The 20864-nt window shown below is 36.8% G+C and overlaps 1 protein-coding gene across 1 annotated transcript in view; it reads left to right on the top strand.

The window, feature by feature from the left end:
- Positions 1-213: 213 nt before the first annotated feature.
- The window catches only part of RFX6 (regulatory factor X6), a 32888-nt gene continuing 12237 nt past the window's right edge, over positions 214-20864 (top strand). Inside the window, exons 1-9 of the mRNA XM_053973924.1 lie at positions 214-382; positions 587-743; positions 2313-2436; positions 3618-3679; positions 10369-10446; positions 13012-13039; positions 16549-16656; positions 18965-19042; positions 19127-19240. Of these exons, the coding sequence (XP_053829899.1) occupies positions 214-382; positions 587-743; positions 2313-2436; positions 3618-3679; positions 10369-10446; positions 13012-13039; positions 16549-16656; positions 18965-19042; positions 19127-19240 (918 nt within the window). The remainder of the gene's footprint in view (positions 383-586; positions 744-2312; positions 2437-3617; positions 3680-10368; positions 10447-13011; positions 13040-16548; positions 16657-18964; positions 19043-19126; positions 19241-20864) is intronic.

Here is a 20864-nt window from a genome sequence, read left to right as displayed (position 1 = left end):
CACACCTGTCCCCCGCTGCCGCCCCCGCATCGCTTCCTCTCCGCTTCACAGCGGCTCTTGGCCGACACTGTCTCCGGCCGCGGTGCAGAGAGCCCCGCTCCACGCGTTAGCCGGCGCCCCGCGCCCTCAGGCCCGCTCCCGTCCCCTTCCGCCGCCCATGGGCGCCGCCCGCGCCGCGCCGGGGCAGAGACGGCACCGCTGAGGACGTCTGGCATGGCCAAGGGACCCGAGCAGGGGGACGCCTTCCTGCACCTCCCGGCCGCGCAGGCGGTGCCCGCCGAGGCGCAGGAGGAGCGCTACGCGGGGCTGCTGGGGCGAAGCTTGCTGCCCTGCGCCCGGGAGGAGCTGCCCGAGCCGCCGCTGTCCGCCGGCATCAAGGCAGGTAAAGGCGAGGGGCAGCAGCGTGTCCTGCTCAGCCCGCGCCGCGGCAGGAAGCGGGAGCCGCTGCTCGGGCTCCCGCGGGGACGCGGCCGCCGGGCCCGTCCCTCAGCCCGCGGCGGGCTGGGCGGCAGGCGGGGGGGGGTGGCTTGTGGCGGGACCGTAACGATGCCCTTGGGCCTCTCTTCTTGTCCCCCGCGGCGCTCAGAAACACGCTTCGGCAGCGAAGCCCTCTCCTCGGAAGAAGAGGATGCGGATGCTCGCGACGGCGCGCTGACAGCCGCCGACCAAAGCCCGTCTTCGAAGAAGAGCATCACGCAGATCATGAAGGACAAGAAGAAGCAGACGCAGCTCACCCTGCAATGGTAGGGCTCCAGAGAGCACCCGCTGCCCGCCCTGGGGGCTCCAGGACCGAGCTGGCATGTCCGTCACACTCAAAGGGACCCTTCTCTAACAGCTGAGCCGGCGAGGAGGGCGACATCTCTTTTAGAAAGAATTTGTCATTTTTGGGGTGTTTCGTTTGTTGGTTTTTGTTTTCTTTTTTGTTTTGTGGGTTTCTTTCGGATGAGCCTCATCTGCAAATAAGGACACCCATCCCCAAATTTCTGAGTTTTGAAATTATCAAAGGTTTGTCACTTAACAGAAGTCTCAGTCAGATTCTCACACTCTGTGGCTATCAATGAAATGTATCTTCAAAATGTAGAAAGGAAACATTATTTAAGAATTGCATTTGTGAATGGCTGCTTTAATTATGCTTTAAGGCTGTGACAGTTAGATTTTCACTGTCTTATTATGCATGTCTTTTACATTATGTTTTCTGACTCATTAAGGCCCTAACTTTGGTTTATTTTATCTGGGGAAAAAAGTTAACAAAATAAGAAATCAAATTCTGCAGACATTAATTGATAAATGTTTATATGAAAATACACTTGTAATTAGGGAGGAGTTTGTTGAATTAAATGGGAACTTAATTAGGAAATGCAGGCTGTCAATAGAGTTATTTTTTCCATCTAACTGAAAAATTAGACTGATCCAAATTATTCAGTTTCTTACTCTAGTTTTCTTCTGAATGTAAATAGTTAAGAATTTAAGTCTGGTGAGTCAGTGCAAAATTATTCAATATGCAGCGCTTATTACACAGTATTTTATTACAAATTTGTGTAATTTGAGAAACAAATTTATTGCACATCATCCCAGGAGTAGTGAACAATGTAAAATGATAAAGAAAAAAAAAAAAGCAACAGGACAGAGAAAAACCTTGCTGTTACCAAGGGTTCTCTTCAAGTGAAAACAGTCAGGTTTTTGCTTCAGTTTTAAAAATTTTACTTTAATGACCATCACTCAACACTTGTATTCTGTAGACTGATTGGGAAGCTACATAGAAATTCACCTTCTTCAAAAAACAATGTTCTTTGTTTTTTCCACTGTTGTTTGAAGCATTTCCAGGTCCAGAGTGGAAATTAAAAAGCAAAACTATGAAGAAAAGAGATATTAGCTCAAGTGTTGAGGATACAGTGGGACAGAAGATGCAAGTCCAGGACCCTGCTCTTAAATCCTCTCAAAGGACTGACTTAAACACCAGTTTTTTATAGTTTAGTTAAGACTCTTATTTTCAGACTAAGGCTGGTTCTTCGGTGATGATAATTTAGTTATTTAAATAAAGCAAAAAATCCAGACATTGAAAAAAACTCATTAAGAACAGGGATCTGGCTCCAGGTTTTCCATATTCTGAGACTAGCCTAAGCACCAAGTGTGGAGCCTGTCTGTAGTGCCTGTCATTTTCAGGAGAAATTCATCTTTGTGCTCTGATGGAATTCTTCAGTGAAATTTAAAAAAGAAGACCAACTGAAAAAAAAAGAGAGCAAAAACTGGGAAATGCAATCAGGAGAAATGGCATGTTGCTTCTTATTCTGGCAGTTTCTTTCTCTACACAGGCTGGAAGAAAACTACATTGTATGTGAAGGAGTTTGTTTACCAAGATGCATCCTTTATGCACATTATTTAGACTTCTGCAGAAAAGAGAAGCTGGAACCTGCCTGTGCTGCAACTTTTGGGAAGGTAATAAGTAAATGGCTTAATAATTTGTTAGATCAGTTGTTTGGAAGAGTCACAGTTTAGCACACCTGTGTAAGAATTCTTCTGAAATTTACATGTTTTCTACTGCTAATGTACATGGAATCAGACTAACTACAACTACACTGTCTCCTATGAAGGCATTTCTTAATGTCACCTTTAGGAGATTGAAGCTGAAATTCCCTTTTTGTTCATGACATTAATAGGTTCTTTCCACAATACCAGATCTGACATGGAGGACACTTATAATTATACTAAAGACAGTGTAAGGTGAGATGTGACACAGGCAATACTACTAGAAGGGGAAAAGAAATTAATAACACAAAGAGCTTCCAAATGAAAAATTGTTGATTCATTCTCTTTTCTACCTTTCTCTACAATTAATCCTGAAGTAATTTGATGTAAGAGAGATGTGAACTCTCCAAATTAAATCCTGAGTATTTAGTGAAACAGGAAACCAAAATGCTTCAAGGATCATCTTTTTTAAGCACTACTGGTCTAGTAATGGTTTATACATAGCAAAATGCATTAGATAAATTAAATAATGCATTTAAAATCTGGTTCATAAAATGTTCATTTCCTATTTTATTCCTCTTGAACTGAATATAAAAAGTGTATATCTAATTTTCATAAACAGCTTCAGTGTAAACGAGAAAGACAATAGGTTCAAAGTAAACATTATTTTGGCAGTGATCTGTCTATTAGACATATCTATTAGGTCTACCTCTATTCTGAATTAATTTTTCAGATCACACTTTCAAATAAAAAAATCAGTTTCTTTCTAGTTGTTTGTCTTTGAAAACAGAATAGCTAGAGGGCAGAGTTTCCCCTGATTTTGTTAGATCTCTGAAGCAAAAAATACAGTTGTACTTTAGGAACTTGAACATAATAGGATTCTGATGAAGAAAACTAGATTTTAAAATGTAAAAATGAAAACAGAAAGGGAGAACAGGTGTGAAGACTGGAGATACACAGCAAGATGGGCAAGGATGGAAGTAAGCCTACAGTGTGAAACATGGCCTAATTGTTTATGTTGTGACATAAGTATCAAAAATCTTAATTCATTAACTGCCTTAGACCATATATTTACACTACGATTTTTCTATAAACAGATTGCTAAGAAAGTCTGCCAGTGTTAGAAATTAATGCAGTTATTTTTTCTTTAGACCATTCGCCAGAAATTCCCTCTCCTTACCACAAGGCGGCTTGGAACAAGGGGCCATTCAAAGTAAGGCACAATTACGTGTGTATCTGCTTATAGAACACATTTTAGGAATCGTGTATTTCCCTGTCTCCTTAATATGTACTAATTGGCAGGGGAGTTTATTCAGATGGTACACTGCAAGTGATAACTTTCATGTATATGTTGAAATTGATACTCAAGCATTTAAGTTTGAAAACACTGCTGCTTAAATTTTAAAATTAAACTGATTAAGCTTCTAAATCTTGCCATTACATTTATAGACCCATGCATATGTTGCAAATATATGTCAAAATATTAGATATAAAAATCCTTTATTTATAGCTGCTCATCTTTCTATACATAATGATTTTATTTCTCTTTTGCAAGCCTAACAACTTTCATTGTATTCTCTATGTAACAATATGGGTTCACTTAAATACACCACTAAAAAAAGCATTGTTTTAAATTGAAGTTAAGGTATACTTCTACTCTTTCTTGTGGGTATTTTATAAAACTCTGAAAAGTACACAATCTATAGTACAGTCATTTAATAAAGAAGGTATCCTATTAATTTGTATATTTGGTCTGTAAAATATTAGGTTGTAGTTATAAATCATAGACAGCTCTATATCACCTGGTGGTAAAATTTTTATTGGTTCTGGTTCTGGCATTATGCTTTTGGCCATGAATAATTTAGTGTAAAACTGTTGTGAAGAGTGGCAATACACATACTCCCTCACATCCATTTTGCTAATGAATAAGATAGAAAATCAGAATAATGGAGATATAAATAGGAGAAACTCAAAACATTCTGTTTGTTTGGGAAAACTCTTTATTTTGAGCTACTTAACCTTGAAAGACAAAGTTACTTTTGTCTTTCAGTAGTTTATAAGCAAAATTAAAAACAAAAGGAGACTGAAAAGAAAAAAAATCTGCAAGACTCGTTTTCCTAAGTGCTTTGCAATGTACTAGACAGGTCTGAGAGACAAAATTTTTATTTTCATGGTTTTGGGGGGTTATTAAATGTTGTTATACTTGTTTTTTTTCCTGCCTTAGAAATACAAGAAATAGCTAGTTATTCCATGTTACTTTTGCTGAAGAATGAATGAGATGTCATTTGTGAACTTTAGTTTTTGTTGCAGAAAAAATGAAGGTGGTGAAGAATTTAAATTCCAAATTTTTGTAAACACATTCTATTTCTTGAGCACATCTCAAGCATTTATTTTAGATTACCATTAATAAAAAATGAAATCCAAAGGAAATAAAGTCTTTGTAGAACATTATTCCTTTTTTTGATTTTTTTATTGTTGGTTTTAGCAGAGGATAGTTCTTGCATAGTTTCTCTCTCAGTCTTACAAATTTGTAAGTCATTTGCCTCTTTTAGGAGACAGTACACAGCCTGCAATGTATAGAGGAAAACTGGAACTGAAGTTAATTTCTCTTCTTGTAGGTGACCTATAGATGCTGAGTAGAGGTGTTTTGAGGAGAGCAACTATTAGAAAGGTTATTTATTAGGGAAAAGAGGGATTTTGTGTATTGTCTGCTGTGGTGAACTTAAGCTGTGATTGCAGGCATAAGATGGTGTAGACTTAGCTTTGCCACTGGTGTTTAAGATTTTAAGAGATCTGGCAGGAATATTTAACAATGTGTTAATTCATCAATGCTGTGCTGAATTCTTAGTCAGGTTCATAACCCAACACATTTGGTGAACTACTTAGTTACAATGAATGAGATAATGCAAGGGAAAAGTCTTCCACATACTCATTATATACTTTGATATAACTAACAGATTAATAAACAGGATCCAATGAGGATCCAAACTTCCAAAACATATCCTGTGTCTGCATGATTTAAGCACAATAAGTCAACCTTTGTTAAGTAAATGAATATGTTCCAAATATGTATATAGCTACAAAATTAATTGTATTGGAACATGTGTCACTATAGTCCCCTTTTCTCAAAGACATTAAACAATACTAATATAGAAGTAATGCATGCCCAACATTTCTTTGGCAGATTCCATACCCCTATTGACCTTGTTGGTATTATGTGCCATATTTTCATATGGATTAACTGTTCTTGAACAATTTCCTCAAAGAAATGAGGCATCATCAGGTTTTGTTTGAACATCTGGCACTTGTTTCTCTGTATTTTTTCATCCATTTTCCTCAGAAGTTTTTCCTATTCAATTCTCATTTCTGCTAAAATGCATTTACCTTGATCTTGCTGTGCAAAAAAGGACCTCACAGAAGGCACAAATGACAATATTTCCAGTTCAAAGACCAAATATAGCAACAAATAGTCATATAGAAGTGTCAGTATAAATCATAGAATTATAGAGGCATAGAATGATAGAATGGTTGGGGTTGGAAGGGACTTTAAAGATCATCTAGTGTAACCCCTGTGCCACAGGCAGGGACACTTTCAATTAGGCCAGGTTGCTCAAAGCCCCATCCAATCCTTCCTTGAACACTTCCAGGGATGAGAGATCCACAACTGCTCTGAGCAACCTGTGCCAGCGCCTCAACACCCCCACTGTAAAGAATCCTTTCCTAATATCTAATCCAATCTACCCTTTTCCAGTTTAATGATCTCTGATAATCAATTTTTCTATCTGTGGTGTTGTGGTCCATGTCCCCCTCAGAATTATAGACTTGCTGAGGAGTAAATAAATTTCTGATTTCACCAGGTAGCAGTTAGTCACACAAATGTTATTTACAGAAGTATTTCCATTAAATTAATAATAAAGTTAAGGGACTGTTCATCAGTTTAAATAAATTGCTAGTTACTCTTTTTATGTTAGCATGGACTCTTAATGTTACAAGCTGTTTCTGAGTTATTGGGACTAGTAGGAGAGTTCTTACTAGCAATTAAGTTATATTCTTTAAAGCACAGTAGTGTAGTGACATGGGATTATTTCTATAGCTGCTATCTTTATTACCATACAATGCTAGCAGGAGCAGTATTAGCACTCTCTATTCTTAGCAGTGATGTTTTATAGCAGTATTGCCTTGGAGCTCTGATCATTGTCCAGGACTCCAGATGCTGCAAAAGCATAAAAAGGAAGAAGACAATTCTTCTCCAATGGAATAATTGTTCCTAAATTTAGAGAAAAGTTTATGACGTGGGAAAAAAGTGCCTTCCTGGACACTGCAAGCATGCATGATAATCTGTTGGTAGAGCCTGGCTGTGACCAGAAGAAAGCAAAGAAAAGAATTTCCTTTTTCAATCATCTTCAAGGTGGTGGAAATTGTTTTTCTCCTACTATGAAACAAGCTCTTTCTGACATCCTCATGAGCATGAATTGGATTTGAGGAAAGGCTCCTGCACTAGCATATGGAATACAGTTGCTCTCGTAAGGTGTGAGATACACGAATGTTAGTTCTTCCTCTGTTCCCAAACCGCATTTGTCGTCTCTAGTTCAGGGCAAAGGATGAACTTAAAACTGAGTCTGATGATTCCTAGAATTCAAGTCAGAATCTCTCTTTCTCTGTGTTTGCATCCAACAACCCATTTGTGCAAAAGTGTCAGTACTAAAACTCATTTAAACATTTGGCCAAGAAGGCCCAACACATTTTGTTAATAAAATATGTTATACTCTCATGTCCATGCTAATCACTCTACATAGCTGAAAGTAAGGGATATTTTCTGTTTTCAGTCTGCTGAGTGAAAGAAGATGCAGCACCATAGATACTGCAAACTGCTTTCTTTGATTAGTGTTTCATAAGCAACAGTTCTCTGTTCTGAATCCACTTTTTTGCATTGGTAATTTTGAACATACTGTGGTCAATGCTAGAACTCAGCTGTAACTTTCACAGTACACAAATCACCTAAAGCAGCTATTTGGGAAAACGTACAAACTGCTCAGTCCATACACACAGGAAGACTGTTTGAGCTCAAGTTACAATTTAATTTCTTTGTAGACTTTGATCAATGATGAATCTTAGCTTTTATCCATCATGTCTGAAAACTATTATCTTATTTATTAGGAGTGATTTAGTGGGTTAATAAAACTGATATGGCAGCTGGCCCTGTGATAAGAAGTTATTGCAAGTCCCTGAACAGCTTAAGCCTATCATTTCCTTATCAGCTATCATTTGTGTCAGTGTATGCTAAAATCAGAGCTACAAGTTGTGTAGGAACATATGTTACAACAAACCACTGAAATTAAAAGAGAAAAGTAGTTCAGCTTGTTTTATAAAATGTTTGTTTCAAAAATTGAGAGTAAATTTCTTGTAGTAACTGATTACATTTTGTTAATTACACAATAGAAATCATAAATAGTAAAATACAAACATACTGAACATACACATAAAAATATGCTCATAAAGAAGGAAGGCTTTTGAAGGCTTTTGTAGGTTAAAGATGTTGTCACTGTGTCTGGTATGGGTATACTACTCTCAGCAGGGAGCCCAAAATAAGCTGTTCAAATAATGGCTTGTAAGAGAATAATAATCTTCATACCCTATTACTCTATGGAGGATGCCAGACAGAGCTTGAAAAGTAAAATTATATTATTTTTAATAGCTCCTCTGTTGTGAATGGAAAGCTGTGTTTTTTAGCAGGAAAAATTCAACTACACATCATGGAAGAAAACCAGAATGATACCTGCTATGCCTTTAAAACACACAGAATATATACTGAAAATATCAATTCTCTACATAACAAGCAAAACAAGATGTCTCAGTAATAAATTCTGATATCCTGGGATGTTCCAGCATTTATAAGTATATTGCCTACCACTCGATACTTGAGAATCTAAATCATACAACAGTTCCTGTTCCTTGCCCAAATATATTAATTTTGAATTAGATGTGGAATGATCTAGATATTGAATCATAACTTTGTAAAGAAGTAATGCTTTTCATTGCCTCTGGCCCACTCCAGTCTTAACTGGAGGGAATGCCAAATTTATGGTGAAAGTATAAAAGTCTTTATTTTAGAATTTTTTAAAATGGCATGTGATTGAAGCTGGGAGATTTAAACTGTTGGAATGAGATGTGGACAGCTGCTTGCTTACATGGCCAATGACAAATGGACAGATAACATTGTTAAAGAAGCAGTCACAACTCTATTATGTTTTTCATCATGTTCAATGGACACGCTTTGCAATGTAAAGAATAAGTAAATGCTGTTCAAAGAATCCATACCTGTATATTTTCAATACCTTTTGTGTCACAGTAAGGAAACAGGGGAGACACATTTAACTTTCCTAGGGGTTGACAGGTGCTGCAGTGATCTAGCAGTGTTATGTAGACTCACCAGTTTCAGGAAAGCAGCAAAAGCAATGGTGCCACGTTCTGTCATGTTTCTTTGCTGTAAAATCCTGAATGCACACAACAGACTGTCCAGAAACAGAAAAATTATTTCAGCTGAGATTGTCACAGCTACCTAGGCTAGACAAATATATCATCCTAATGAACATTTTCTTAGGCATAATTTGTATCTAATGCCTTTAACCAGCTTTGTAAATATAAAATACGTGAGGGTTTTGTTCTTACCTGTGGTAGTTCCATACAAGAACAAACTGTGATTTTTTTTTTAATGATCATCACCAGGAACAGCAGAAATGAGATGAGATTAACACTTTTGTTGATGTGTTCTATGAACTATTTGCTGGGGTTTTGTGTCTTAAGAATGCATTTCTTCAAGCTTTTGTGGAATTTGAGTGAAATCGGTGCAATGTGTTGCAAAGTGGTACTTTGAAGCAGCTCAGTTAGAACAGCTGCCATGGTACTTTCAAGCTAATTTTAGTAAAAAGAAAATTAACCTTTCTATTCTATCCATACCATTCTTAGACAAATTTCGTTTAACACAATCAGTTTTTAAATCTGTTGAGTGGAATTTATAAATTAGGGCCTATCAAATTTGATACATGAACTCAAGCAAACTTTGCTATGACTGGTAAGGAAAGAGCTGCCTCCAGCTTGCTCTCCTGCCCTTCTCTCAGAGGTCACTTATTTTGTAGCAAAATCGGTGGAAAGCAGTAAAACTGCCCAGCCAGTTTTCTTAGCACCAAACCAACCTTTTTTGCATCTTTGGTGTCTTTGGTTAAGGTGTTGGGTGTGAGCACTGCAAAGCCTGAGCAATGGGCATGTTTCCTTTTTCAATCTCTGTTTGGGAGCAGTAATCTCCAGGAGAGCAACAAGGGAGACAAATGTGGATAAGAATTGCCTAAATGGCTTAATAATTTAGAGTTAGTCTGCCTATGACCTGACAAAAGTATGAATGAATGAATGAATGACATATTAGCATTATTAGTTGTAAGTGACTGAAGACTAAGTTACAAGGTGCACTGGCTAGCTATTTTCAACTGAGAAAGGCTCTAAATATACTGGTGGCAAGCAAGATAAAATGAACCTGATAGATCAAACCCAGCACCCTTTCAAACAAATGAAGTGAAGTGAAACAGAAGGCATTTTAGGGAAAAGAGATGTAACGTTTCTGGGTTTTCTATTCTAGCTACATTCTTCTCATGAGAGAGAAAGCATTTTAATTTTAATCCTTGAATTTGGATCAAATAATGACAATACTCTTTTCTATGAGATTAGATTTTGTTCCATATTTGTGAAAGGAATTGTTAGACCCTGTTTAGAAAACTTTTCAGAAAGCATTTAAAGTCAGTCTGACAGCTTCCTTTACTTTCAATTTGGCAGCTTGGTTTACTTGACATATCACTCATAAATGCTCCTTTTTTTTTTTTTTTTTTTTTTTTTTTTTTTTTTTTTTTTAAGGTATCACTATTATGGAATTGGCATTAAAGAAAGCAGTGCATATTACCACTCTGTGTATTCTGGAAAGGGCTTAACCAGGTAAGATAACTTCTGAGACTTAATCAGTGAAGGTCTAACTATAACCTTCCCTTAGGAAGGTATATGTAGGACTCTAATTTTTTTTTCTAGCAGAACTAGAATTGCTGGTTATCTCAGTGTTTAAAAGGTTGATCTCTATATTTTGCTAGAGTCTTCCAGTTTGATTCCACCACAGCCAGTGTAGAGCTGTCAACTTTTAATAGCAGAACATTTGTTCAAGTTTGTATGAGGGAGCAAAATCCCATTTCCACAACACTTGTCTAATTTTGTTTGCCTGTGTGTCACTCTGTGAGTTCTTTCCCCAGGACAGCTTTCCATTATGAAACGTCAGGAGAATGGTGTGAAGCTGGCACCTGTGGGGCAGGAGGGAGGGGTCAGTGTAGATTAATATTTACAGGTCCTTTGACTGGCTAATATCAGTTTAAACCTAACCCAGGAAGCTCTAATTATATTTATTTAAGGGACAGCTAGCAGGATCAATACGTTACGATAGCTGCCTGTTGGTTTGCCAAAGATTAATAGTTCGTAAAACAAATGTCTCTGTTCACATATGGCTTGAATGATGGCTTTCATTGTCTGTGGCAGTATACCTGGATAAGTGGGACTCTGAGAAAGGAAAGGAATAAATGAGTTTATAATCACACATAGAAAATTTGACTGGTGGCAGATTTAGGTCATATCCAAAGGGACCTTTTCCAAGCAATAAGACAAGTGTACAAACTGAGGATAATGCTGCCAATGATGCTTAAAAAGGGAGGGTTCTCTCCACAGCAGTACTTAGTGTGTAATAGATTAGAATATCCTATTTATTTGTCTGATATGTGTCCAGAGCTGTGGAGGTATTGCTGGTACACAGTGTATTTTTCTTTCATAATACAGAATTATCTTAAACAAATTGATCATTTTGTTGACTAAAAGACAGTTATTTTCATTTAAAAGAATATAATAATTCTTACTCCTCAGCTTAATGTCAGGCAGGCACAATCTAGTAGCAATGAGTGCAAAGAAAGTGGAGGTTCTGCAAAATTCCCCAAGGCCGGATTTCTAAGGTGTACACTCACATGAAGATGGCATAGATAGTCTCTAAGATTTTCAGGACTACTCACTAGATTCACTAATTAGGAACCTTTTATTTGTGTTGGGACCTGTATGAGATGTTGAATTTTCAGGGTCCAACAGTTCAACTGTCTCCCTGTCTGAATTAAAGCAGAAGCTCAGATGCTCATTTTTCACAGTCTGTCCCATCACGGTAGCTGGGTTTTTCTGTGTGAAGAGAATGATGCAGTTGCTTGGGGTTAAGAACAAGCTTCTGGGTAATGAAAGAATCAGGCAGTGTAGGGATTCAAAACTCCCAGTTCCTGGCTGCTACATATAGTGATCCATAAAGCTGTCCTTTACATCTCTTCTAGTCATTGAGTCTCTGGAAGAGTAGTGCTAACAGATGTTGCCTCACATTTTTCCTGTACATTTAGTGTACACATTTTGCTGAACATGTGGAAATCCAGAGTCCAAAACAAATACATCTAGCTTTGAAGTTAATTAGATCCACGTTATAGTCAGCTGAGTGATGCCTTCATTTATACTTAACTATCAACATGCAAGGGAACTGTCTAGGTAAGATGCTGGATTATCATGTGGTAGGAACTGTCAGGTTCCTGTGCCAGGCCTGGGCAGGAGGAATTCCACAACTGCTCAGCCTCTGATTTCTGAGAGCATCTCAGAGAGCAGGAAACAGCCGGGGAGCATCTCAACAGCAGGAAACAATGATATTGCCACTAATATTATGAGAACTCATATTGCCCACAGTATCTTATCAGTTGGCAGCTAGTGGTACAGGAAATAACAATAATCAAACAACATTTATCATTATACTGATCCATTAGAATACCTATTATTGCACATTCTGTACTTTAGTAGTTATAATTTAAAATGTTCTTTCTGTTTTCTGCGCAGAAGGGTTGTCTGATAGTCCAGTGACTTCATTGGGAATCTCTCAACTAGACTCTTAATAGGACATTCACTATACAGCAACATATTTTTGCCAGTTAAGGAATCTTTAATCTCAGAAATGTATGTCATTAGATCAAAATAGTACTGTAGTGAAAAAGAATGGGAAATTACTATGATTTCTTAATTTTTCTAAGAAATGTATATATATATATATATATATATATATATATATATACTTTTTCTACTCTGAATTTACTTAGCTCTATTAAAAACTGCATGTATTTCCTTATAAAGACATTATGGACTTGCACCTATGCTGCCTTTTTGCTGTTTGTGTAGTGGCAAAGATCCAAACAAAAATGTGAAACTGGATTTTATACTTCAGTGTTTAGTCAATGGTCTTAATTTTTATGTTTTATAAGACATCAGTCGGTTTCCTGTTATCCCCAGGCATTTGAAAATCAGTGGAAGAAGTTAAGAAAAAAAAAAAAAAAACATAAAAACCTATAATTGCTTTTGGAAAAATGTGATAATTTTGCTAATAGATCATACATCATATAATCTCTACAAATGTTCTGCCTAGGAAAAAATAATCAAATTTGTTTACTTTCAAAGGTTCTCTGGAAGCAAGCTAAAGAATGAGGTAAGTGCTGTTTCCTTTTACTTCTGTTATAATACAAGTATTATGTGACCTATGATTTCCTTCACATTTTTTTCTTTGAAAATTGCAGCATTCTTTTTCATTAAATTTTAGACCGCATAACCTTTTTAAAAAAAAGTATTTGTTCCTCTAAATAGTCAAAGAAAAATAAGATTGAAAAACACCTTTTAGGGTTCCCATTGCAATCCATTTACCCATAACTGTATTTAAGCAAAGGATCAGGCTCTAGCTTTATTTTTTTTACATGTTACTTTTGCAGGAGGGCTTTTTCAGAATCTCATATGTCTAACCAGAAGCTGACAAGAATTTTTTTTTTAATAAACTGATATTTGTTCTTCCTAGTCAGTATTGTCTTTCTCTATTTTTTTGCTCTTCATGACATTTTGTTCTTATGTCTTTTTGCTGCTTTTGTCTGCTGGATGGGACAAATAGCAGCTTTGAGTAACTTCTTATCAGCCTTATAGCCTTCCACCATACTTGTTCAGATTTGAATGTCTTTAGAGTAAAATAAATCATAAAGTCTTGTAAATGGTTTGTTTCCAATTGCTATTGGAAATATCCCTTCTCATGAACCCTGGAATGGGATCTGGTTTGTTGGTTTTTGTTCTCCAGCCTCCCACAGGTAGTCTACATTTTTACTGCTCTATACTATGGTATAATCACTGTCATTCTGGTCATATTTATAGTAGAAAATTATGGATTATTGTGCATTAAAGGTTAAGGGTTGCTCACAGTATTTTTATTTTGGTACTGGCATGGAATATCCCACATCCACATTATTAAACTCCTGAACCTGCAAAAGGACATAGGGACATCTCTACCACATTGACACAAAGAAATGTTTCTAATGTGCAGTATGTGTTGAAATATGACTGGAGGTGTTTGGGATACTGCTAATTGACATGGGCCAAAAGAATGCCAGAGGCCGTTCTGAGTGGTACTCTTCCAGTGTTGCCTGGAAATGTTTCCTGACACCATTTAATTTACTAGACTAAATATACCTTCTGTGATCAACTGATACAGACCAAGCCTTTCACCTTTTTAATTTCCAGATAAGCCACTCCTAGCTGATAGCAGACATTTTTATTTGTCCCTGAGAGTGTAGTTTTGCTCTATTGATTTTCATCCCCCTTATTACCATTATCTCAAAGCCATCCATGTCTTTCTAGATGACCTCTTGGTCTTCCTTAGTTGATGATTTAATTCATGTCAACCAATTTAATCTATGAAATGTTCAGTCAGATCAGCCCCAAGTCTGATCTTTGGGAATTTTCACTTCAACCCCTTTTCAACTCAGTAGTTTCCTTGTCAACACCACTTGTTAGCATTTCAGCTAGAGTCAGTTTCTTAAATATTTTTACATTCTTTTACTAAGCCCCACTCTCACCAGCATAACTGATCATTTCCCATGGTGACACCATGTCAGGTATTTTAGTGAGGTTCAGATAGATTAGATTTGTTACATTTTCCCTGTTCAGATAATTGGCTATCTTATCAAAAAAAGATAGTGCTGTGCCATGGGATATCCCCAACATATTCATGAGCACTACTGAAGCATTCATTCATTCAGAATTTTGGGATGGGATATATCTGGTTCCTTTGGCATAAATTGATGCATATTTTCTTCCATCTCTGATGTGGCATTCCCAGTCTGCCTTGGAACTGACAATCACACAAATCTATCACGTTTCTGACCCAAAGTTCCTTTGTTCTCCCAAAAAAAAAAAAAAAAAAAAAAAAAAATTCACAGATAACTCGGTGGAAATAAATGAGAAAGGGCACATCACTGTGAGTTCTTGATTGTCTAGCTCAGTATTGTCTGGAATTATTCCAGCAGATCTTAAGAGAAAAAAAGTCTTTCATGGTCAAAACTGAATTATAATAATCTCGGCGTACTGAAATTTTGGCATTATATTTTCATTAGTGTGAACAGGTGATAGATACATCCTTTTTCATTTGCTTGAAGGTACATGCAATTAGGTATTCCAAAAAGATTTACAACAATTGCATAAGGTGTAATTCTCAGTAGGAACATAAAGACATTGAAAAGATGTTAAAGCACTGATTGTCTAAATATACTGAGTAAATGGCATTTGAATGAACACTTATTGAGTGCCAGGGACACTGTTTACTTCTTCTATGTTTTATCACATTTTCTAGTATTCTCTCTGTAGGGGGAGATATCAGCAAATTCTTTTATCTAAACCAGTTAGTGCACCATTAGAGTCTGCATGGTTAATTAGGCAGATAATATTACTGTCATTATCTTAATGTTAAATGGCCATTAGAAACAGATGGCATTAAATTGAAAGGGCAAGTGGCAGCAGGTTAAAATATTAAGCCTAGAACTGAGGCACAGTCATATAAGTCCATTAGCAAGGTAAAAAACATTGCAGATTAGCTTCTCTTAAACCTCCCACCACCATCACTGCCTTTTTTAAATGAACAAATCCCTTTTAATCAGAGCTTTTAATATATTTCATGGGTAATTGCATAATAAAATCATTAGAATTACTCCTGTTAAAAAAAATACCCTCCTTATTGCCTGATAGGCAATTATAACACTACAAACGTATTGACATGAAGAAGTACTAATGTTTCTAAATTTCTACAATTTCTTCTACTTAGAGCTTTATATGTATTTGAATAGTATATAGCACAGGCAAAATTAGTTTACATGATGTATGCTTTTTTAATTTTTGCTGCATGTTTTGTCAGATATATCACCCTATAAAATAGGGCTATATTTATGTTGAAGAAGTCAGTTACAGCTATGGTTTTCTGAATTTAGTATTTGAGAGAATTTCACTTGAAACTGGCTTCCAATTTATGAGTCAACATTTGCAGAAAAATAGTCTCATTTGCACACTTTTACACTCTAATGTTGCACTATATACCTACAATTCCCACTTCAGTGAAATCTACCTATAGGTAAAGGGGTAGGAAAAGGTCACTTCAAGTTCCATTCAAATGCCTTGTGCAAGGTCATAAATTTCATCCATTAATACAGAGGGAATCTGCACAGAAGTAATAAGATTTTCCACAGAAATATGCAGAAGGCCAGCTCGTGGCTCTGCAAGCTGACTTCACATAAGGACTGGTTAGGCTAAAATAGAACAAAGGGTTTAAGCCAAATGGTCTTTAGATTTGAATGCAGTCCTATGAGAATAACTACAGTTCAGCCAATAAGGGCAGAACCATAACACAAATTGTATTTCTTCTCATGAGGATGGGGGTTTCACCTTAATCATAGCATTTGAGACCTTCAGAGTGTTTGGTGGAGTTTAGATATAGACACATATTTAATAACCTTCCTCAGCTGGGGTCCAGATCTGGATAAGCATCAATATTTTGGAAGGATTATCTGGATGCAAGTATTGTGGAACCTTGGGAGACTCATTAAATAATACACAAGTTTAGCATGAAGTTTTGTTTTCAGATGTAACAATATTAGCTATTTCAATGTTCCTGTTTTTTCCCTTCCATTTCAGGGTGGTTTTACTCGTAAATATTCGCTGAGTTCCAAAACTGGAACACTCCTCCCAGAGTTTCCAAGTGCTCAACACCTTCTGCTTCAAGGGTGCATTTCTAAAGACAAGGTAAAGAGTGAGCTCCTTCTCTGCTGTCTTAGAGATCAAAAATTTGCCACAGAATGTTTCTTCATATCTTAGCCTTTGAGGTATTGACATGAAAGAGCCAGAAATGTCCATAATCAAACAGAGGTGACTGATTTATAGAGGGGGCAAACCTTTACTAACACCGATTAACCGGCTTTCCAATGGAAAGGTGGTTGAATTATTTACCTATTAACTGACCCAGTATTTTACAAACTGATGGTATGTAAGACGGGAAGAGCAAAACAAACAAATAACTGAGAGTTGTATTCTTTACAAATGCCTTTGGATTTAAGGTAAATTTTGTTCTGATTAGAACAGAAAAAATAATTCACAACAAATAATTAGATTAATTTTACTATCTTTCATTAATTATTTGAAAAGCGAAAATGTGAACGTTTGGGGTTTTTTTTTTTAAATTACCTAAATCATTCCTCAAATCAATATTTGGTATTACTTACCCTAAGGATAATTCTTCAGTTAGAGGTGTCTCTCATGTTTTATGTCTTTGACACGTTTACTGTGTGTTACATCTGTGTTGTTTCTTGTCCCCTTACAAGCTGCTATGTTGTGCTAGAAATCCTTTGATAGACATTCTGAACTTTTCAATTTCATCTTAAGTGCAGGTGATAATGGTGAGTGATTTGAGACACATTGCTTTAAAACCTTTGTTTTGCGAGCCCCTCCTCCTAAGCTTGTTCTGAGAAAGTAGTGAAGCCTAGCATTCCTGTAGGGAGAAACTAAACAAAAAGAGCCATCTTAGCTGGAAATCTTACCATTCATAATGAAAACCCAAGAACTGGTATACTTAGCAGTGTGCACCACCTGCTGCTAGAGTCTCCATCAGTGACGTGACATCTCTCATATAGACAGCATTCTCATGAAATTTAAATCTGACAAATGTTTGAGGTTCCTTGAAGACCCAACACAGCAGTATAAACAAACTGATTTTTACTGCTCCAACAATGGAGAAAAACTGGCAATTCTCTTCATTTTTGGCTCAGCAGCATTGTGCATGCCTGTCTGGGGACAGACTTAGCAAGTTATGAGGAGACTGTGGAAAAGAAGAATTTCTGTGAATCCTGCATTCTCTTTGCCTGCTGCTCTTTTCTTATTTCTTGTTTTATTACTTCCTGATTTCTTTTCATACTGCCTTTTCCCTCCTTCAGCTTATCTAACCAAAAATTATTGAAACTAAGATATTTAGGTACTCCATTGAAGATAGCCCATAAATGAAGTTTGACTCCTGCATTAAACTCTTAAGGAGTTGCTTGCAACTCAGAGTCCATAAATATAACAGTCTGCACTAAAATAGATGGGTAATTCCTGCATTTAATATTTCTGGAGAGAACTTACCCAGCCTTCATACTTCCATCAACTCCTTTTAAAAACAGTTCTTTAAAATGTTCTTGAGTCTCACACTTTGCTATTGCTTTTCAAAGATATGTAGTTAAAGAAGCAGCTGCAAAAGTCAGAGAAGTCTGTTTTCAAAGAAATCTGCATCCTGAACCTATTCCAATAAGATGGCACCAGGTTCATTCAAACTGATAGTGGTTTGCTGGAGAAGTTCATAAACTGTAACAAAACTTCTGTGATTCACTACCATAAGAATGGTTTTGCTAGCCCTTTTCCTTCCTTAAATGAGTTTGCATATTTCTTGTCTTATGATTTGCTACAATTTAAAAAAATTATTACTTTTTTTTTTTAAATAAAGAAAAACTCCATTCAGATAAAGTAGCCTGATGAGATGAAAGGGAGCTCTGCTTTTAAAAGTTGAGTTCATGTGAGGCAGTGATTAAACTTTGACCAAATGACTGGCAGCTATTTTCTCATTTGTCCAACTAGATGATGTTTCAGAACACTCATAGACGCCTATAGTAGCCTAATGATTAACTTGCACTGCTCTTTGGGATTAATCTTAGCTTCAGAAAGGTGAATTTACTTTACCATCTGACTGACTAATCTAGCTATTGCCTTACTTTATTATCCACATTTTCACAGTGCATACACGTTCAGATGCTACATGTCTGACCACAGCATGAGTGCTTGACTTAAATAATGACTTAAATAATGCTTGAATAATAATAATGACATAAAGCTCTTGATAAAACTAGAGATGAGTGACGTCCTCATCACTTCTGGATATACAGGCTGTCTATTTGTAAATATGCATTGCAATACAGTTTATATTATGTGTTTAAATACTAGCTACACAAAGCAGAAACTTAGATCACTGTAGCAGTAAAGGGAAGATTTAAGAAACAGTGTTTAATATATCTTTCTTCCAAAACAGGTAGATACTCTTATCATGATGTACAAAACACACTGTCAGTGTGTCCTTGACAATGCAATCAATGGGAACTTTGAAGAGGTAAGGTTGTTTGAACACACACTTGGTACATATGCATGGGAAGACAAGAAAGCATGTTTATGAATCCGATTTTTATTCCTTTAGATCCAGCATTTCCTATTACATTTTTGGCAAGGAATGCCTGACCATCTTCTTCCTCTGCTTGAAAATCCCATCATCATTGACATTTTCTGTGTCTGTGACTCAATACTGTACAAGGTAAGTTAGGCATATAGCTACATGAATAATCTCAACCACAGTACAGCTTCTGCATCTATAAAAAGACAGAATGACAGGATGACATGACTATTTTCTGCTGTAAATCAGCAAGAAACCATTGAAATCAAGACATAAAATGGGCAGCTATAAGAGCTGAACTGCAGTCTCAGCTCAGCTGAACACCTGGTGTGTGACCACGGGCAGCACAGCAACAGTGAAACCCTGATGTGCTTGCTTGAATGTAACTAAAAGAAAGACTCGTGTGCTCACTGACAAGGTTCACTAAGGTAATCCTGGATGAAAACTGAAGCTTTGTTTTCACTGAAAGGTTATTGTAATTTTTACCAGAAAAGAGAGTCTGGCACATCTGTAAGGTGATTCCACATGCCAGTCTGCTGCTCACAAGTTATGTCAAGCCATGGTTTCATGCTACCAAGCTGGAACAGTACGGGGTTAAGACATTATTGGCCCTCCTGCCAGATGAAGAAATGTGCCCCCTGTTGGCGGAGTGAACAAATTATCCTTTGTCTCCTTAAAAAGGAAAAAAGCCCAGAAGTTTTTCTCCTCAATTTGGTTAAAAGACACCTCATAAGACCTTGGGGACTTCACCTCAAACTTAAGGATAGCCAATTAGACAGAAGTCAAAAAGTGTCACCTAAGCAATTCACTAGAAAAAGAAGAGAACAAAAGACGTAATCACTTTTCTGAATTGTTTTCGCAAGAGCAAGAACCTCTTACCCTAGCTAGAGCTTTCTCTGTAAAGAGCTTTGTTATTTTGCCTTTTATTAGAACTTTTCTGTTTCCAACACTGTCACAGAAATCACCCTACTAATTTTATGCCATCTGAGGTAGCTGAGCTATCTTGAGTATGATACTTTTCTCTGAGAGCTTATGAGACCTGGCTCGAAGAGATAGGTATCAGCCAGCTGCCTTTCTTTTCTGTTCCCTTGCTGCTACATGTACCAGCAAAACTGCTACACTCTAAACTGCTCTGGGTTTAAGAAAAAATTTAAGGAATACTTGTTTTGGGAGCTTTTGTACCTTTGATCTAATTCATGGCATGACTACATAAAAAGTTGAAACCAAGTGACCCTTAGGAGTGTTGCAAGGTCAGGAATAAGTAATAGACCACTAGGAAAAAAACAAAATAATGCCACCAAAGTTTCCTGAGTTTTTAATTTGCAAAGTCAGATCTGATGATTATTTAGTAGATGCAAAAGACTTTAAGTTGCTCTGATAGGACATGCCATAGAAATAGGAAAGGATTCTCATATAAGTGTCTCTCTAACAGATTTCACATCATATATCGATGAGAAGAAATAACTATTGGTTTAATGGTAAACACCAACCAGTCAAAGCAAAAGACTTGAAGCTTTTTAGCTCTGATGCCTTATTGTAATCTGTCTTTCTTTACTGTAAAAAAATATGGGGGGAAAATTCTGAAAAGATGAAAATATGTATTTCTTAGAAGCATAAAAAGCTGTAAAGTAAGAAGTGTTTTAGTTAGCAGAGTAAAGCAGAGGTAATTAGCATCAAGAATCATAATTACTACCCAGGAGATGGGTCATTAAGCCTCATTTACTTGTAGAGGTTATAATGTACCTTGAGTTTATGAGGTTTTCCC

Source organism: Vidua macroura, chromosome 3 (assembly GCF_024509145.1).
Source record: "Vidua macroura isolate BioBank_ID:100142 chromosome 3, ASM2450914v1, whole genome shotgun sequence".
Taxonomy (NCBI): Eukaryota; Metazoa; Chordata; class Aves; order Passeriformes; family Viduidae; genus Vidua; species Vidua macroura.
Note: the sequence above shows the minus strand (reverse complement) of the source record. Positions and strands in the feature narration are given on the sequence as shown.